Genomic DNA, 20,084 nt, shown 5'->3' with positions numbered 1-20,084 from the left:
CCCTGGGCAGCACAGAATTGTTAGGAAACGCCATGGGCCTCACACCCCATAGCCTCTCCCCAGCGCTCCTCAGACTCCACACAGCACAGCCCCCCTCCCAGCGCTCTCCCCTCAGGCCTGTTCTCCCCAGGCCCCATTCCTCACACATTCCCCCTCCCAGGGCTCTCCTCTCAGGCCCCTTCCCCCCAGCCCCCCTCCCAGCACTCTCCTCTCAGGCCCATTCCCCCCAGCTCCCCCCCCAGCTCCCCCCAAGCCCCGTTCCCCACACATTCCCTAGTTCCTCCCAGCCCCCCTCCCAGCGCTCTCCCCTCAGTCCTGTTCCCCCCAAGCCCCGTTCCCCACACATCCCCCAGCTCCCCTCAGGCCTGTTCCCCCCAGGCCCCGTTCCCCACACATTGCCCCTCCCAGGGCTCTCCTCTCAGGCCCCTTCCCCCTAGCCCCTCCATTTCCCCCCAGCCGCCCTCCCAGCGCTCTCCCCTCAGGCCTGTTCCCCCCAGGTCCCCCCCAGCTTCCCCCAGGCCCTGTTCCCCACACATTCCCTAGTTCCCCCCAGGCCCCCTCCCAGCCCTCTCCCCTCAGTCCTGTTCTCCCCAGGCCCCGTTCCCCACACATCCCCCAGCTCCCTTCAGGCCCTTTAACTCCCCGCCCCCCTCAACTCTCCTCTGGCCTTGTTTCCCAGAGCCCCCCCCAGCTCCCCTCAGGCCCGTTTCCTAAACATCCACCAGCTGCCCTCAGGCCCCTTCCCCCCAGGCCCCCTCCCAGCCCTCTCCCCTCAGTCCTGTTCTCCCCAGGCCCCGTTCCCCACACATCCCCCAGCTCCCCTCAGGCCCTTTAACCCCCCGCCCCCCTCAACTCTCCTCTGGCCTTGTTTCCCAGAGCTCCCCCCAACTCCCCTCAGGCCCGTTTCCTAAACATCCACCAGCTGCCCTCAGGCCCTGTTCCCCCCAGCCCCCCCCCCGCTCGCCTCAGGTCCATTCCTACCAGTTCCCCCCTAGCTCCCCTCAGGCCTGTTCCCCACACATCCACCAGCTCCCCTCAGACACCGTTCCCCCCCATACTCCCCTCAGGCCCCATTCCCTGCAGTCCTCCTGAGTGACCTGCAGCCCCCCCCCGCTTTTTTGAGGCCCTGTGCCACACAGCCCCCCATGCTCTCTGCTTCCATTGCAGGCAAGACCCAGACTCTGCGCTTCGTTTCCAACATCACCGAGTCCGACCGCATCTTCCTGAAGTGGGAGCGCTACCGGCCCCCCGAGTACCGTGATCTGCTCAGCTTCATCGTCTACTACAAGGAATCGTAAGTGTCCCCATCCCGCCCCATCACCCAGCTCCTGGCCGTGCCGCATCCACTTAGCACATGCCACGCCGCCCCCTCATGTGGCTGGAAGCCAAGAGGGTAACAACCTACTACTGCCGCCAGTGAGTGACATGACTCCTTTAGCTCAAATGCTGCAGCAGTGATGGTTCCGGTCCTGCCAAGGACCCGGGCCAGGGGCTGATGCATTGGCAAACTTGGCTCTTCCATGATATCCCTTGGGATTTCGGGGAGGCTGTGAGGGAGTGGACAGGGGCTGCTCACTTAGGACTAAGCTGCAGACCCCTCTTGTGTAGCATTGCTGTGGTGCTGTTAAACAGCTGCCATGCTCCACCCCAGAGGTGGCTGCATTCATTTCAGTGGCAGGGAAAGTAATTCCTGCAAAGGGCCACAATAGCCAGTAGCATAAGGAGGCAGGGCTCCACTCCACCCAGCTGGTGTGTAACCACACCGTGAGCCCCTTGGTAGCTTGGAGATGTCCCTAATGACTGGGAAACTTAGCGGGCGTGTGGGAGAGGAGAGGGGCTGGGTTCACAGAGGCCCTGGGTGTCCTGTGCACTGACCCCCGGGGGTGGCATATCTTCCGGGCCAGGACCTTTCAGAACGTGACCGAGTATGTGGGGCAGGATGCCTGTGGGGCCAACAGCTGGAACGTGGTAGATGTGGAGCTGCCACTGAACAATGACCAGGATCCAGGGGTGGCCCTTCTGAACCTCAAGCCTTGGACCCAGTATGCCATCTTCGTCCGCGCCATCACCCTGACCACGGCCGAGGAGGGGCGCAACTACGGGGCGCAGAGCGAGGTGGTGTACGTCCGCACCATGCCGGCAGGTAGGAGCGTGGCCACAGGAGGGCACTGGAAAGGATTGTTGCTTAGAAAACATGCAGGGGCTGGTGAGGGGATAACAGCCTACTACTGCGACCAGCTAACAGAGCTGCTCCTTTAGCTTAACTGGGAGAGGCCTGTGCTGATGAGCCTGGATTTGAATCCCCCGTGAATAGACTGAGCAGGCTCCTCTGCCCGGGGTGGGGTGCGGAGATGGACTCTGCCCAGCAGGATCCAGCCCCCTGGGGCACCACGGTGGTTGTGGGGAGGTCAGTGCAGGTGGCTTCATAACAGACACGGGTGCAAAGTGGGGTGTGTGTGTTGGGGGGATGTGGAGCTGGGAGAGGGAGCAGGGGGCTCCAGCCCTGGATCTTTGGGGCTTAATGTAGGTGTCTCTGCAATGCCGGTGTCCAGCCCCCACAGTGCCCCGGGACGTCCTCTCCATGTCGAACTCCTCCTCCCACATCATTGTGCGCTGGAAACCGCCCAGCCAGCGTAACGGGAACATCACCTACTACCTGGTGCTGTGGCAGCAGCTGGCCGAGGACCTGGAGCTCTACGTCAATGACTATTGCCACAAAGGTGAGGCTGGAGGCCCGGGAGAGGGGCTACTGCAGAGCCACAGGTCAGAGCAGCGACGGGAGGTGCTTCTGCCATGCCCTGGAGGTAGATGAGAGATGGGGAGCTCTGTCTCAGGGCTCCACCGGGCCATTGGCTGAGGCTGCCTGCCGCCGGGGCTGGTTAGTGCCCCATGGCGATGGAGCTGAAAGACTGGGATGTGGGCTGTGACAGCACTGGCCTTTCCCATGGCTCGGGCCCGCTCCCAGGGGGTATGTGGGGCCCATCCATAGTGGGGATGGCAGGATCAGGACTCAGGGCAGAGGGAGGGCGGAGTGGATTTCGGGAGTCTCCTAGTTTACCCTTCGTGGGAGGAGAGGACAGGCGAGGTGATGGGGATGGACTCAAAGCATCGCTCAGGGGAAGGGACCTGGAACTGAACATGCCCCCTGGGGCCTTGGCTGCTGTTTCCAATTGGGCTCCCTGGGCCGGAGCCAACACCCCGTGACCCTCCTGGGAGGGCGTCACCCCCTGCTCCTGGCCCCACTCTCTGTCTCTCTCTGCCCACGCCTCCAGGCCTTAAGCTGCCCACCAGCAGCGCGGACACCCGCTTCAATGTGGATGACAGTGGGGGCCCTGAGCTGGAGCAGGACACGGAGGAGCGGTGCTGCCCGTGCCACCGGGACAGCGGGCAGCTGCAGATGGAGGGCGAGGCTGTCTCCTTCCAGAAGAAGTTTGAGAACTTCCTACACAATTCCATCATCATCCCAAGGTACCTGGGCGGGGCTTAATTGGGTGGAGGGGATTCCAGAGGGTGGGACCCAGCTGGGAGGAGAGAGGATTCACTCTCCATCCTTGCAGTGCCATCTTCATAGCCGCTTACGAGGGGGATGGCTCAGCCCTGCCTAGTCTCTCCACTCCATCTCATCTCCACGTGCTGCTGGGTAAGGCTTAGCCAGGTTTCAGGAACAAGGGGGACTGCTGACCCATAGCAGCAGCTCCATCATCATCCACATGGCCCGGGGGTGGGTGGCTTAGCTGGGGTTGGGGGGACCCCTACCCAATCTTTCCTGGAAAGACAGGGATGGGAAGGAAAGTGTGGGCTGGTGATTAGAGCAGGGGACTTCTGGGATCTACTCCTGTCTCTTTGGGGAGGAGTAGTGTCCGGTGGCTCCAGTATTCAGGACTCCTGGGTTTTCTCTCTTGCTCTGGCAGGGAGTGCCAACCATCGGCAGGAGCAGAGCTGCTGGGAGCCAAGGGTCTTGAGTTATATCCGTGCTATAGCCCTGGCACAAACTTGCATTGTGACCTGGGGCCAGTCCTTTTGCCTCTCTGTGCCTCAGTTTCCCATGTGTGAAATGTGGATGATGATGGACAGGACGGGCGCACCTGGGGAGGAGGTTTAGCTGAGCTCTGTGCTGACCCTGGCCCCAGGGTGGGGTTTGCAGTGAAATTCCACACCTGTTTGTTAAGAGTAATTTTCTGCCACTCTATTAGGTCTATGTCATAAACAGATAGCTAAGGGTTAATGTCTCTTTCACCTGAAGCACCTGACCAGAGGACCAATCAGGAAACCGGATTTTTTCAACTTTGGGTGGAGGGAAGTTTGTGTCTGAGTCTTTGTTTTCTGTCTGCCTGCTTTCTCTGAGCTTTGGAGAAGTAGTTTCTACTTTCTAGTCTTCTGTTTCTAAGTGTAAGGACAAAGAGATCAGATAGTAAGTTATATGGTTTCTTTTCTTTGGTATTTGCATGAATATAAGTGCTGGAGTGCTTTGATTTGTATTCTTTTTGAATAAGGCTGTTTATTCAATATTCTTTTAAGCAACTGACCCTGTATTGTGTCACCTTAATACAGAGAGACCATTTGTATGTATTTTTCTTTCTTTTTATATAAAGCTTTCTTTTAAGACCTGTTGAAGTTTTCTTTACTGGGAAATTTCAGGAAAATTGAGTCTGTACTCACCAGGGAATTGGTGGGAGGAAGAAATCAGGGGAGATCTGTGTGTGTGTGGGATTTGCTAGCCTGATTTTGCATTCCCTCTGGGGGAATAGGAAAGTACTTTTGTTTCCAGGACTGGGAACAGAGAGGGGGAGTCACTCTGTGTAGTTTCACAGAGCTTGTGTCTGTGTATCTCTCCAGGAGCACCTGGAGGGGGGAAGGGAAAAAGGATTATTTCCCTTTGTTGTGAGACTCAAGGGATTTGGGTCTTGGGGTCCCCAGGGAAGGTTTTTCAGGGGGGACCAGAGTGCCCCAAAACACTCTAATTTTTTGGGTGGTGGCAGCAAGTACCAGGTCCAAGCTGGTAGCTAAGCTTGGAGGTTTTCATGCTAACCCCCATATTTTGGACGCTAAGGTCCAAATCTGGGACTAAGGTTATGACAGACTAGGGTTTTGGCCAGCCAGAGAGACTCACGTCTTTGCCTCTAGGGTCCCTGCCATTCTGGACTCTGGGGTTCGGCACTGTCCACGATACTCTGCTAACTAGTCCCCTTTCATTGATGTCTTTTCAGACCCCCTTGGAAGGTGACGTCTGTCAAAAAGAACCCTCAGAGGTAAGTGAGGCTCAGTACCCCATTGACACACACAGGGTAGGGTTAAGAACAGCTGTGAAGAGAACTCAGGAGTCCTGACTCCCAGCCCCCTCTGCTCTAGCTCACTGGTGCCCACTCCACCCCAGAGCCAAGGATAGTCCTGCCTCCCTGCTCTAACCACTAGACATCACTCCCCACTTCTCTCCCGCAGAACTCGGAAGAGGCGCAGAGACATCTTGGCCATGACCAGTTCTGGCCACCCCCTCTCCAATGCCTCCTCTCTGGAGCCCCCAGGGAAACCGCCATCCCTGAACTTAACAGGTGCCGGCCCCAAAGCCCAAACAGATTTCCGGATCTTTGAGGACAAAGTGGTGCGGGACCGGACCGTCATCTCCCAGCTGCGTCATTTCACCGAGTACCGCATCGACATCCACGCCTGCAACCACGCTGCCCACACGGTGGGCTGCAGCGCGGCCACCTTTGTCTTTGCCCGGACTATGCCTGAGCGTAAGTACTGGCCCCGAGGGCTGGGGTGGCAGCGGGAGGTGTGGGTCAGACGGCAGGGTATGGAGCAGCATGTTTCTGGGCTGGTGCATTTCAGCCTGGCCCAGCCCCTCCGCTCCCCACCTGCTGCGGGCCCCTGTGGGGGTGAACTGGCAGGTCTTTGCTTTTCTCTTCCTCGTTTTGGTGGGTTTGGTGTTGAAGTGGGGGGCCAGGGCTGACAGCCCGGGAGGCTGAGCTGCACAGGGGATCCGCACACGCTCCAGTGCTCAGATCCCCCCACCCCATGCTGAACGAACCTCTCAGCCTCTCCTGCTTTGCCCCTCTAGTGGAAGCAGATAACATCCCCGGCAACGTCACCTGGGAGCCGGCCAGCAAGAACAGCGTCCTGCTGCGCTGGGAGGAACCCAAGAACCCCAACGGGCTCATCCTCAAATACGAGATCAAGTACAGCCGGGAAAACGAGGTGATAAGACCCGTCCCCCCTGAGCCTGCTTGGCTCATAGCACCTGCCTGCCCTGCCCCAGGATAGGAGACCCCACCCACACCACATTCTTGCATGTTCCTGTCCCCGCCACTCCCTGCTATGGGTGTTGCTCCCATGCAGTCAGCTCTGAGGGTCCCCGGTTTGAGCTCTGGGGCTGGCTAAACTGGCAGCTGGTGCCTGGGCTCGGTCCAGCCCATCCTCTGGCTAGCAGCTGTGTTGCTGGAGTGTGCTGGGTGAGTAGAGAAGGGCAGTGTGCGGTAGTGGACAAGGCCCTCAGTGGGGGCTCAGGACATCTGGGTTCCATTCAGGGCAACTCCACTTGCCTGGCCTCTCTGTGATCCAGCAAGGGCTCCCACTTCACGCTCCCAGCTCCTCAGCTGTGGCCTCTCTTGGCTGGAGACTCATGTGTCTCTCCCTCCTGAGCGGGTCATTTTCAGGCTGCGGAGTCCCCTGTCTATCCTGTGATATCGCCCGCAAGAGACAGACGACTGGAGACAGCCTGCTCCATGTCTCTGCTCACGCACGGTACCCAGTGTCCTCATCGGCTGCCACCTGACCCTTTCTGAGCAAGCGCATTTACCTGTAAGGGGGAAAGCATTACACTAAGCAAACATTAACGCCATCAAAGATCCTAGGCTCAGGCCTACTAGCTCACCTGAGCTCACCCCCACGCTTCTCCCTTCATGGGGCCTGTGGGCCCCCTCCCCGGTGGAGTTACAGACAGGACTACAGAATCATTTGCCTTTTTAATACAAGGCACTTATTGAATACTTAAACCCTGTGTGGGGCTCAGGACACCTGGGTTCTTTGCTTTCTACCCCTGTGCAAGTCCCTCACCCTCCCTGAGCTTTCTCCCTCTCCTCCTAACGGGTTCTTTTTAGCCTGTTGAGTTCTCGGAGGGAGACTCTGGCTTGCACGGTGTGTCTGAGCTGCACACCCAGGCCCTGCTCTAGGAGCTACTGTAAAACCTCCCAGAATAAATCCAGGGCTAGTCAGCACAGATGTCACGGTGACTGGCCCTGAGTCCGCGGGAACATCCATCCGTCTCTCTCTCTCCCTGTCCCAGGAGGTCACCACTGTGGTGTGTGTCTCTCGCCACCGCTACGCCAAATACAGGGGTGTCCACCTTGCCCTTCTGCAGCCGGGGAATTACTCTGCCAAGGTCCGGGCCACCTCGCTGGCCGGGAACGGGTCGTGGACTGGACTCATCAAATTTTACATCCTTGGCCCGGGTATGTATCCTTGGCAGTTCCATCTCTCCCCAGCAGGGGGCTGGCTGGGGGGGTGGAGCTCCCAATGGGGAGCGGTGCAGAGCGGAGCTGGGGGAAGGGGGGGGAATTGCTGGCTACTCCTCTCCCTAGACTCTGCTGTCCCAGGGGCAGGGGTAGGTCTGCTGGCTTGGGAGAGCCACAGTCTGTATGGAAGCCCTGCCTGTGCAGGAGACCACAATTCCTTCCCATCAGAGGTGGATTAAGAACATAAGAATGGTCATACTGGGTCAGACCAAAGGTCCATCTAGCCCAGTTTCCTGTCTTCTGACAGTGGCCAATGCCAGGTGCCCCAGAGAGAATGAACAGAACAGGTGATCATCAAGTGGTCCATCCCCTGTCACCTATTCCCAGCCTCTGGCAAACAGAGGCTAGGGCCACCATCCCTGCCCATCCTGGCTAATAGCCATTGATGCACCTATCCTCCATGAACTTATCTAGTTCTTTTTTGAACCCTGTTCTAGTCTTGGCCTTCACAACATCCTCTGGCAAGGAGTTCCACAGGTTGACTGTTCATTGGGTGAAGAAATACTTCCTTTTGTTTGTTTTCAAACCTGCCGCCTATTCAATTCATTGGGTGACCCCAAGTTCTTGTGTTAGAAGAAGGAGTAAATAACACTTCCTGATTTACTTTCTCCACACCAGTTATGGCCACTGGTGTAGGAGAGGGCCCACCGGAGCCCTGTTCTCTGTGCCCACATCCCAGAGGAGAGGGGTAGCTCTGCTGCTAGCATCTCAGTAACAGGCCTGTTTATTCCCCCCACTTCTCCCCCATGCAGCCGAGGAGGAGTCTGGCGGCTTCTACGTGCTGCTGACCATTATGCCCATTGTCCTCATGGTGGTGATCACCTGCCTGGTTGTCTTTGTCTTCTTCTACTATAAGAGAAGGTAGGTAACACCGCTTGGCGCTGGGGAAGTCTGGGAGGGTGGGAACCACTGGCTCTGGGCTTGGAGCCGGTCACCTCTGGGACCTGGCTATGGAATCCCATTGCCTGTTGCCACTTCCCAGGTTCTAAGCCTCGTGAAGGAGGAGTGCAAAGGAGCCTGGAGCCAGCCAGGAGAGATTCCCCTACCCAATGTTGCCCCCTCTCCCCCCGGTGCAGGGTGGGGACATGGCTGGAAGGCTCTGCACCCCAGCTGTGGGACACTGCTTTGTATTTAGGGCAGACCCTGAGTCCCCTGGGCCGGCTCAGGATTCAGGGGACACAGAGCCACCTTTACTCCCGTCTCCTGCTGGGCTGCGCCTCCAGACAGGGGCTCCCTGCAAGACCCGAGCTTCTGTTTCCTGCGTGTGGTGAATACACGCTGGCTTTTTGCACAGATGCTTGCAGTGAGGTGTCTTGAGCTGTCCAGGGGGAGATGATCCATTCCCTGCACTACGGGGAGAGCAAACAGGACCCCCCCCACACACACACCGTCATCCCCTGCCCAAGTGCAGGACCAGAGGCACTGAGATTCCAGGCCCTCCATATTTGAAAACCTTGCGATCATGTCTAGGAATGTGCCTGGAAACAGGCTGTATTCTGTGCTTCAGAAGCTGCCAGAACCCAACCAGACCAGCCATGTATCTAGTAACTCAGCTGGGTATGTTGTGTATATTCATTAAATAACAATGGCTCTTTACAGATGAGGTCAAATTTGCTTAAAAGACAGTTTTGGGGGGTATGTATGACAGGAATTGGGGGGGATGGCAGCAGATAGAGGAACCAGAATTAAAGGACCCTGTTTGCAATCATTGGCTTTCACTTCCCCTCTTTCCTCACCTGCCCTCTGCAAAGGTGACTAGCACTGATTCCCCCCCTCCAAATCTTTCATACACCCATGGCCCGGGAGTACGTGACAGCAACTCTCAGATCCCAGCCCAGATAGGGCGCCGCCTCCCTCCATTTTATTTGCTTGCCCGAGTCAGAACAGGAAAACACCAGCTGCTGAGCCTTAGATTGCATCAGTTTTCAGAAAATAACCACCCCACGGATTCAGATGAACCCTCAGCCATCCAGACGCAGCTGGCATGGCCCCTGCCGCGGCTGGTAGGAGTGGACAGCAGTCTGGCTTGAATAGACCAGGTTGCTCAATTCTTGTGTTGCAAACCAGAAGCATCTCTGCATGTGAATGGGAGAGCTGAGATCCAGGTGTGTATTGTGATGGCCCTGGATCTCTACATAGCTCAAAGGGGCCAGATCCCTTCCTGTCTTTGGTCCTGATTCTTATCTACACAAAGGCCTTGGCAGTGTAAAAGGGGTGTCGAGTATCACTGATTCCTGCTTCCAGAGCCGTGTGTGCTACCGAAATAGGGTGGGCAGAGTCCTTGGTGTGAATGAGAATTTGGATCGTCTGGCTGCATTTTGACTGGATTTGAATTTTCAGTGTTTGCATTTTCCCCAGTAGCTGCAACTTCCCCTTCTGAACTTGCAGGAGTGTTTTACAAACTGCTTCGAAGTCCAGTCCTGTTGGAACACAGGCTCAGCCCCTGCAGGGGTTACTTGCCTCCTGAACGGGGCCCTCTGATGCCTGGAAGGGCCAAATCCCCCTTTTGCAGTCATTTGCACCAGTGCATCACCTTCTGGATGCTGTAGCTCTGTATACCGTCGCTGCCCTGGGGTAAATGACCATGCCAGGTGCGGAGCAATGGAGAATCGGCCCCTCGTGCACATCCGCTGAGAACAGTAATTCCAGAATTGCTAGTCCTGGGCTGTATCTTGAGAGGAGCCGAGCTGCAGGGGCTTGGGATGTGGATGAGTTATGGCAGGTGCCTGTTACACTGGGGAATGCTCCAGGAGTTTGACAGGCTTGGAATGACTTACTGCCCTCGCCGGACGTTGTCAGAGCGAGGCACTTACTTTTGTCCTGCTTTTCCCTCCTCGTAGGAACAATGACGGATACCCAAGCGGCACGCTTTATGCTTCGGTCAATCCGGAATATTTCAGCACCTCGGACAGTACGTGTGGCACTTTCCAGAGAGGCTGGGACTTGGGCAGCTTCCAAGAAATAGCCATTGCTGGTTCCAGCATCGAGGGGCCGCTAAGTGATATTACAACTTTAGGGATGGGGGAAATCGAGGCACAGAAAGGAATAGCGTCGCACAGACAGTGCTGACTATCCTGAGTTTGAACCACCGGACCCCTGGGCCTTGCTTAATCTCTTAGCTCAAGATAGGAGTCTTATTGTGAAGGCCTCTGGGGCTGCTTCTTTGGCCCCAATCCTGCACTTGGGTGCATCCTTGGAGTCTGCTCCAGAGAGGTGCTGAGCACCTGCTTCTCCCAGCCATTTCGGTGGCAGTTGCGGGTGGCCAGGATCAGGTTGTTGGTGAGTCAGTCCCACAGTGGGTCACGTGGCTGGGTCGTTGTGCCTATAGGGTTCCCGGGGGCACATGAATATAGGCTTTTAAACCACTGGCCATTTGTCTTGGAGTCACCTAAAGGGTTAATCTCATCCCCACACCCGTTAGCTTGGCCCGTGAAGCAAAACCCCACACTGTGGGTCCCAGCCAGGATGGGACCTGCAGCACTAACAGCTCGAGCTAAAGGAGCAGCTTCCTCAGCTGCTGGCAGTAGTAGACTTTGATTTTCTTTTGTGGCTCAGCCTCTAGATGGAGTCACGAAGCACCCTGTGGGAGCATTGGCATAATCCTGGCCTGTGTCTTCCTTGTCAGTGTACATCCCAGATGAGTGGGAGGTGTCGCGGGATAAGATCACGGTGATCCGGGAGCTGGGGCAGGGATCCTTTGGGATGGTCTATGAAGGGATCGCCCAGGGCATCGAAAAAGAGGACGAGGAGACCAAGGTGGCCTTGAAGACTGTCAACGAACTGGCCACCATGAGGGAGCGGATTGAATTCCTGAACGAGGCCTCGGTCATGAAGGCGTTTAAGTGTCACCACGTGGTATGTGTGGATCCAGTGGGGAGGGGACCGGGGATGGATTCTAACAAGGGCTGGTCGAGGTAGAGTCTCTGTCTCAGGATATGCACGAGCTCAGCCACAAGCTATGGGCTTGGTGAAGGAATCATTGGGTGATGTTCTCTGGCCTGTGCTAAGCAGGAGCTCAGAATGGAATCTATTCATTACAAACACTGCGACCATTTTTTGGACCCTTTCCATGTTGGTTTTTGTTTTTCTTTCATCAAAATGTAACATTTTGAAATCTTAGAAAAAAATGTGACACACAGGGGAATTCCCTGAAATGTTGTCTCACATCTTTCCCCTCAAAATTCAAATTTTCAAGCAAAACATTTACATGAAATTTGAAAAATTTGGACCAGCTCATTTTAACTTAATGTGAGAGAGCTGAGTGAGAAATATTTTTCCCCCCCTGTGAAAAATGTTGACTCAAATGAAACAGTTTTGGTTGAAGATTTTCTTTTCTTTTTTTTTTTTTAGGTTTTCATCAAAAAGCCCAAAACTGAAAAGTTTCAGCTGAAAACAGGAAAATTTATGATTTTCAAGGTTTTTTTTTTGAATGAAAACCTGAAAAATCTAATTGAAAATAGACGTTTTCCTGCAGAATTTTCTATTTAAACAAAAAAGCCATTTTCTCTTGCATATGGAATATTTTCAGCCAATTCTACACTCCCTTTTAGCTCCCATCCCAGACAGACACCATCACTTTCCTTAGGGGAGCTTTGTTGGCGTTAATGTTTGTTTGCTATGCCCACCCAGATCAATGGGCCATCTCTTCTGCTGCCTTATCTGCTGATATATCAGGCCAGGCCATTTAGTTTGCTATCCTGCTATCCTGACCCCTTGTGGAACAGAGCAGTCGTCCATCCATTGGGGGTCCTGCCCCACAAGACAGCCCAATGGTCGATCCAATCTGTGGTGCTGCCCCACAAGACAGACCAGGGGCCCGTGTGCTACACTATCCCACCAGCTGCTGTCTGAGAACAGATTCTTGGGCCATCTAGATCGGTTTCAGGTCTGCTGCCGAACGGGACAAGGGCAGGGATCTGGCTAGCATCAGATCTTGCCTCCTGCCCAGACTGGGTCAGACCAGTGGCCCCTCTAGTCTGGTTGCCCTTCCGGCTCCCCAGCCCCTTCTGGCCCAGCCACCCCCAGCCTTTGGTACTGCTTTTCTAACTCCTGTCTGGCCTTGGCTGTAGGTCCGTCTCCTTGGTGTGGTGTCCCAGGGCCAGCCAGCCCTCGTCATTATGGAGCTGATGACCCGAGGGGACCTGAAGAGTTACCTCCGCTCTCTCAGACCGGACGCAGAGGTGAGTGGCTCGCTGGGGCCGGGTCTTGTGCTGTTCTGCTGCCCGGGGCCTGGAACGCAGGAGCTGGCTGGGGGAAGGAGACGGGACCCAAACTCAGGCTGATGGCCTGTCTCTCCTGGGAAGTGGCCAGTCAGCTTCTTGATGGGTGAGGAGGGAATGTTAGAGCACGTGAAAGGTGCTTGCTTTCTGGGTTTGGCTGGGTGGGGCTGACATCCCTGGATACACAGAGTGGGGACTGCCTTGGCAGCCACAGGGGAAGGTTCCTCCCATTTTGCCACTGGTCAGAGCCCCCCAGGCCTGATATGGAGGGGCTACATCCGGACTCCATGGCCCACTGACTCTCTGTCATCATCCTTCCCTATACTGTCTGTCTGTCCATCTGTCCATCCATCCCTATATATTCATATCTATCCCTCCATCCCCATACTGTCCATCCATCCCCCCATCCATCCATCCATCCATCCAACCCTACACATTCTATGTGTCTGTCTATACCCCTACCTGCCCTGCTGCCAACCCCCTTAGCTGTCTCATAGGTGATTTAGAATTAGAAGATACTCCCCACATTTGGGGTGGGGATTGGAAGCTCTCTGTGGCAGGAGCCGTCTCTTTGCTCTGTGTTTGTATAGCACCTCGCACCGGGGGGCCTGAGCTGTGACTGGCTGCTTGCCAACTATCACAGTACAGATAATACAAAAATAATTTAGGTCCCAGCTGGTTTGGATCTCCTAAGCCCATGAAATTCAGATGTGGAACTGCCAGGACTCTGGTCCCGCAGCTTTTTCCACAAAAATTATCCATGGATGTTGATGGAGGGACTTGTGTACCCACCCCTGGACCCGCCCCTCAATAGCCACATGCCCTTCATTCCCCTCCATTTTGATGTGTCACTCAGAATAACCCTGGCCTGCCGCCCCCGTCACTGAAGAACATGATCCAGATGGCAGGGGAAATCGCCGATGGCATGGCCTACCTCAATGCCAAGAAATTTGTGCACCGGGACCTCGCCGCCCGCAATTGCATGGTGTCGGAGGACTTCACGGTGAAGATTGGAGGTGGGTGATGGACATCTCAGTCCCGGGCTGGCCTGGGGTCTATCAGCCCCTGCTGATCCGGGGCTCAGCCCCTTGCAGGGTCAGCTCCTCACTTTATCAACTCTTCTGCATGTGAACGTTGCGTGTAAATTTTGCTGGCTCAAAAGGCTTGGAGAGTTCGGACCAGTCCCAGGCAGAGCCTCCGGACCTCTTGGATCAGGCCATCTCTGAGCAGAGTCCGTCTCTGCCTTGAGCCACTGGAGATGTGGGTGAACACTCAGGATTTCTGAGCGTCAGTCTCTGAGCTGTTATTTTCTCCTCCGTGCATAGAAGGCAGAGCTTTTTCTGGACAAGGAGCCCGGACTCTTGGGTTCCTTTCCTAACGTGATGACTGACCTGGCAAGTGACCTTGGGCAAGCCCCAAAACGGAGCAGGTTTGGGGTGTCAGTTCCCTGCCTCCTTGTGCCACAAGGCGCCGTGTAGATGCCAGTGTTACTACCAGAGAGCTCAGCCGAGACAGATTGTCCTTGTGAGTGACCCCTTTTCTCCTTGGCTCCTTCTTCCCTGAAAGATTTCGGCATGACCAGAGACATCTACGAGACGGATTATTACCGGAAAGGTGGCAAGGGGCTGCTTCCCGTCCGCTGGATGTCCCCGGAAGCCCTGAAGGACGGGATCTTCAACACTCACTCCGACGTCTGGTAGGTGTTCGAGGACCATCGGGAGTTGTCTGGTCTGTCCAGTATCCCGCTCCCAACAGCAGACAGTACGTGATGCAGTGGAGGAAGATGGGATTCTCCCATAATGCACCTGGCTGACTGAGCAATTCTGGATGTGACTGGCATATGAGGACTGTGGTTTGGTGATTTCTGTTGAGGGTGAGGGTACCCTGCCTCAATGGTTACGCTGTTGCCACGGCTTGGAGGCTGATCCGAGCTGTCCCTGTGTCCCGGCAGGTCGTTTGGGGTGGTGCTCTGGGAGATCGCCACGCTGGCCGAGCAGCCCTACCAGGGCTTGTCCAACGAGCAGGTGCTGCGCTTTGTGATGGACAATGGCATCCTGAAGCGGCCTGAGAACTGCCCGGAGAAACTGTAAGTTGCTCCCGTGCCCCTGAGCTCCCTGCCTGGGGTAGGAGGCCAGGCAAGAGCGCCTTCATGGATGCGTCTGTTTCCCCTGCCCGTCCTACCCTGGGCTTTAAGTGTAAGGACCAGGTCCATAGTGCCCATCACCATCACCATAAGAGTCTCTGGATAAGACCCAAAGCTGGGGGAGAGCACAGTCCTTTCTCCCTGCTCAATGGAGAACAGGAGACAGGCCTGGCCCCGCTTCCTAGTGGGAGGGACGCCACCAGCATGGACTGGTCCCCTGGCCGGCAGCCTCAGCAGAGAGGCCAAGGGCTGAATGGGAGACCCAGCTCGCCCCTGGGGCAACCCTGAAGGGGACTTGGGCAGGGCAGTGCGTGAGGACTGTTCTAGGGGCCGATACCCTCAGCCCCTAGGGCATAAGTCGGGTTCCTTGAATGCCGGGCGAGGAAGGACTGATCCTCCGGCTGGCTGGATCCGATTGAAACCATCTGTTTCCGTTCTCCCTCCCCCTAGCCACGAGCTGATGAGCTGGTGCTGGCAGCAGAACCCCCGCCAGCGCCCCAGCTTTACCCAGCTACTGGAGAGCATCAAGGACGACATGGACCCCACCTTCCGCAACATCTCCTTCTTCTACAGTGCCGAGAACAAGCGCCGGGGCTCCTGCGAGCCCTCAGACGTGGAGACGGACAACCTGCTGGAGGAGGAGCCGTCCACCGCCCTGGCTGCCCTGCGCCTCCCCCTTGCCACCAACGGCAGCCCTGGGCCCGCCGTCGCCCCACAGAAAGACCGGAGCTGTTCCAGGAACTGCTGTCACTTGAACGGGGCACCGTACCTCTGAGAGCTGGAGAGCTCCCGGCCGCGGCTGCTTCCAAAGCCTTCATTGCAAAGAAGATCCCGTAGCCATTCTCTGTTCCATAAGGACCCTGCAATGGATTGTCTGGTTCCTCTTCTGACCTCCCTGTAGGTCCAGATTCCCAGGGATCCCCACGTCCACTCATCGGAGCACTGGGATTGGATCTGATCCGCGGGAACAGCTGGTTTTCATCCCTTCTGGCAGGGGAAAGGCCCCAACTGCACCCTACGAGTCCTTCGGGTCCCCTGCCTCCTGGGTGCCAGGACTTCTAGCAGGCTTTGAGAGGGGCGGCAGAGCTAGAAGCTAATTAACCGTTTGGGGGAGATGGTGACTTGGCCTTTGAATTGCAGCAGAGAGTGCCTGGGCAACGGGGAAACCTGGGGCGCTCCCCTGCAAGCACAGAGCCCGCTCTGTCAATGACGCTTTCGAGGTGGTGGATGCCTAAAACGGACACTCCTGTTGCTGATGGGCAAAGCCATTGGGACGAGCAATGTACTGAGCCAGCTCCTTGGCTAGAAAACAATGTCCCACTTCTTTGGGCCCGGACAGCAGAGGGCTAGGCCGTTCTCTGGACACGGGTCTTTTCTCCTTTGGTGGGAAATGCAGGCGAGCGGCTGCTCCTGTGGGGTGTGGAGGGAGGGGAGTGGACCCTCACTTCTTGCCCTGTGTTTTTTTTCTCTTGGTTCTCATTTGAGTTGTTTGTGGGGAGTGTTGAAGGCACTTTGGGATGTTTTTCCCTTCCTGGCCAAGGCACAGACAGATCCTTTGCGGGGTGGAATCGTCAGTGCCCCGTTGAACTCAACAGTTCCAGCTAGAGGGTGTGCTGCGGGGTGCTCCAGGTCTTTACCGGAGCGACGGCCTCCGGCTCAGAGCGGGCAATGGCTGGAGGTGGATCTCTGAGACGTGGGCAAGGCTGAGGCTGTGTGGGCTGGCATGCTCAGACACTACCGATGCTTCCAGCCTCTGGGACGCACACACCGGTCCAGACCTCAGCTGGCATAACCGGACACAGCTCCATTGCGGCATTTTCCACTGGATGGGAGGGCCTGTTTGCTGTCGAATCCCTCCTCCCTTTTTGCCAGGGAAGGACAAGTTGCACCTTCTGGCTCCCAAGGACGGACGTTCGTTCTCCAGGCCGGTCCTAGATGTGGGTTGGAGGCAACTCTCAGTCTCATCCTGAGGTCTCTTTCTAAAACCCACCTCAGGACAGTCTACGCTGCAGCCAGGCTCTAGGGAATGTCAGTAGCTGCTGGCTCCCCCAGGTAGGGATCTGCACGGACAGCAGTGTGGCATAGTCCTCTGGGACGATGGGGGTCGGCAGGCAGAAGGGCTGAAAGCCTCCAGATGTTATTATTTATTATCTGTGCTAGGTGCTGCACAAACACCAAAAAGATGGTCCCTGCCCCCTGAAGTGGACAATCTAAGGGCAATGTTGTCGGGAAAATGTTTCCTCTCCAGGCTGCCGATGAGGGGTAAGATCTTCCCAGTCTTGCTGAGTGGTTTCCCCTTGGAGGCCGGTGGTGCAGAGACTTTAAGGATGGGAAGGGAAAGACCCCTTGGACCACCTAGTGCGAAGCAATTCCTCTCCCTCCTCGTCCAATCCTTGTGCTTGATTTCTGGAAGTCACCCCTACCACCACCCAGCTCCGCGGGACTTTTGCCCGTGGGATGGCTGGGAGGACTAACCCTTGAGTTTCAGATGTTCAAGTCCTTCGTTCCCCTAACCTCGCCCCGCATCACCTGTCTCACCAGCCCTTAGGTGTCTCTTGCTTTTCACCAAGCTCCCTCTACACGCCTTGTCATCTTTTTTGTATCCAGGAGATTCAAACTCGGCACCTTGTCCTGACTGGCTACCTACCAGTTCCAGGTAATTGGGGCTCTGCTCCCCTGGGGACATCAGTGAGGGCTTTGCAGTATCATTCCTGATTTCAGCATGAGTCCCATGAGATTTGATGTTTCTTCTAAAGCTCCAGCTGCTGGAGTCATGTGATGATGTGAGAATCTCAGGTTTAATTAAAGTTTCTGTCTCTTGTGGTTGTGAAGAAAATCTTGGAAACTTGACCCCCAAAGGCTCAGAAAGCGAACAGCAAAGAAAAAGAACCCAAGGTTGATTAAAAAAAAATCTCATGATTCACAAACCAGTCTCAGGATTTTTTGGGGCCTCCCTCATGCTGTCTGAACTCCTGCAGTGAGAATGTTCTGCCACATTGGACGCTCACTGCTGAGAAGTTTGAGGCTTCTCCAGCCATTGTATTTCATGCTATGAAAGTGTTTGTTAATGACAGAGCCTTCATCCACAGGGCCGGGCCCCCTGTTCCTTAATAAACTCTGCTCCCTCCGTTCCACCACCCTCTTTCAGATCCCTGGCGGGAGATCTGTGAGGACAGAGTTTTACTGATTTTTTTAAAAAAAAAAAATGTACAAAGGTGATTTTTTTTTCTTTTTTTGTTTTTTGGAGGGAAAGGAAAAAGAAAAAATGGAAGGCTTTAAAACTGTCCTGGGGTAACGTGGCTGTGGACAGAAAAGCCCCAGCTGAAGCTGGAGAAAAAACAGGATTGGTCTGGTGAAGATTTGAAGCCAAGAGGTTGTGGAACTCCAAACATCTCCCTAGCCTTGTTCATCAGTAGATCTCAAAGCTCTTTACAAAAGAGGGCAGTATCACTATCCCCATTGCACAGATAGGGAAACGGAGGCACAGAGAGGGAACATGACTTGCCAACGGTCACCCAGCAGAGCCAGAAGTTGAGCCCTGATCTCTTGCCCTCCGTCCAGTGCTGTGTCCACTTGGCTGCACTGCTTAAAACCTTCATGCTCTGGACCAAGCCATGTTCTCAGTGACACACCTGCAAACTCAGTGACTTTGGTGGGCGTGGTCACAACATGTTTTGTGTGTTATTTGTTGGAGCTGGTTTCTACAAGGGACTTCGGAGAAGCCAGCAGTTGCACAGAGAAGTACAAATAAAGGAGGTCGTAAAGCTCCATGTTGTTTTTTAGTCATTGCTAGCGAGAGTGTGTGTGTCACTGGTGGCATCTTGGTTCCTGCCAAAACATTCTGTCAAAGCTACGTGTGGATGGCAAAATCAGGTTTTTGACAAACTTTATTTTATTTTATTTTTAGTGAAAAAAGGGAATTTCTGCTTTTCGTCAGCAACCTGGAAACTTTTCTAGTATTTTGGCAAACAAATAATCTGTAGAAAATGGAATGCCCCTTTTGTTTTGTGTGGAAATTGCCCCCTTCTCCCTATCCCGCCACCCCGAGTTTCCATCTAGCTCTGGTCTGAGCCTGTGACCATCAGCACCCATCGGGACCAGCGGAGTTAAGGAAATAACTCGCAGCTCCTTTGCCAGGTGTCTTAGCCAGCATGGGACATAAAGCCAGGGACTCTCCAGGATTAAAAGCAGCCGGCTCTACCCCTTGAGCTACGGGCACTGTAGCTGGGGCTTTAACAATCTGTGGATGGGGCAGGGGTGTGTGTAACACACGCTGGCCAGTGGCTTACACAAGCAGCGGTAGTAGGCTGTTATCCTCTGTATAACTAGCCCCTGAAGTTTGAGGTGACATACAGCGTGCAAGCAGTTTTCTTGGGTTTCATTTTCAGAGCCTGGAGTCAAAGCTGGCTGGGTTTGTTGACTGGACTGATCGCATGCCTGGCTCCGATGGGCTATATTCAAAATACACAACGGGTTGGGGTGCGACACAAAGTGACAGGCCAGGGGCGTTGAGGCCTGGGTTGTTAGCACCACAATCTTTACTGGGGTAACCTACAGTGTGTGTGTCATGCCCCTGCTCTAACAGCCGGCCTGCTAGAGAACAGTCTACTACTGCTGCCAGCGAGGTGCGTCATTCCTTTAGCTCAAGAGGTAGAGATCTGTGCGCGGGTACCAAAGGTTGCCTGGCAGCCCATCTCTGCTGTTGGAATGGGGGAGAGAGGGAGCCAGCCCAGGCAGACAAAGCCCTGGTAATGGGCTCCTGGCAGGTGTAACGGTTCCCATGCTGCTCTGCCAGGGGCAGGTTCCCCCCGGGGCCTCTCTCATGGCCGCCCTGGCCTCGAGCGAACGCAAGGGGAGGGGATTGAAAATCTGGGGCCTGTAAGGAGGGGTTCAGTCCAGCTACATGGGACCCAGCCACCCTTAAGTCCATTTTCCCTGCCCCAAATGCAGCAGGGCGTTACAGCAAACGTCCACTGTGACTCACTGCCCCCCTGCCCCTATTGCTTGTCAGTCAGCACATGGAAACCCTGAATCATCGTCACCTCCGGATGAGCTTTCATCAGTGCCGGCTCACCCCCGGCGCCTGTCGGTGCCTGACAGCTGGGGAAACTGAGGCACCCCGCTCGGGGGCAGTGACTCACCTAGCCAAGCAGATTCACCTGGCCCATGGCAGCCCTGCTCTCTCCAGTGCCCTGAGAGCTTGCCCCTCAT

At 55.4% G+C, this 20,084-nt stretch overlaps 1 protein-coding gene across 1 annotated transcript in view; it reads left to right on the top strand.

The window, feature by feature from the left end:
- The window catches only part of INSRR (insulin receptor related receptor), a 41,903-nt gene extending 26,255 nt beyond the window's left edge, over window positions 1-15,648 (top strand). The window contains exons 7-22 of the mRNA XM_030542071.1: window positions 1,168-1,294; window positions 1,905-2,143; window positions 2,553-2,720; window positions 3,273-3,468; window positions 5,208-5,249; window positions 5,440-5,735; window positions 6,059-6,195; window positions 7,283-7,448; window positions 8,264-8,372; window positions 10,352-10,422; window positions 11,137-11,366; window positions 12,581-12,691; window positions 13,587-13,746; window positions 14,297-14,426; window positions 14,682-14,816; window positions 15,324-15,648. Coding sequence (XP_030397931.1) covers window positions 1,168-1,294; window positions 1,905-2,143; window positions 2,553-2,720; window positions 3,273-3,468; window positions 5,208-5,249; window positions 5,440-5,735; window positions 6,059-6,195; window positions 7,283-7,448; window positions 8,264-8,372; window positions 10,352-10,422; window positions 11,137-11,366; window positions 12,581-12,691; window positions 13,587-13,746; window positions 14,297-14,426; window positions 14,682-14,816; window positions 15,324-15,648 — 2,642 coding nt within the window. The remainder of the gene's footprint in view (window positions 1-1,167; window positions 1,295-1,904; window positions 2,144-2,552; window positions 2,721-3,272; window positions 3,469-5,207; window positions 5,250-5,439; window positions 5,736-6,058; window positions 6,196-7,282; window positions 7,449-8,263; window positions 8,373-10,351; window positions 10,423-11,136; window positions 11,367-12,580; window positions 12,692-13,586; window positions 13,747-14,296; window positions 14,427-14,681; window positions 14,817-15,323) is intronic.
- Window positions 15,649-20,084: the final 4,436 nt, after the last annotated feature.

Source organism: Gopherus evgoodei, chromosome 24, assembly GCF_007399415.2.
Source record: "Gopherus evgoodei ecotype Sinaloan lineage chromosome 24, rGopEvg1_v1.p, whole genome shotgun sequence".
NCBI lineage: Eukaryota > Metazoa > Chordata > Testudines > Testudinidae > Gopherus > Gopherus evgoodei.
Note: the sequence above shows the minus strand (reverse complement) of the source record. Positions and strands in the feature narration are given on the sequence as shown.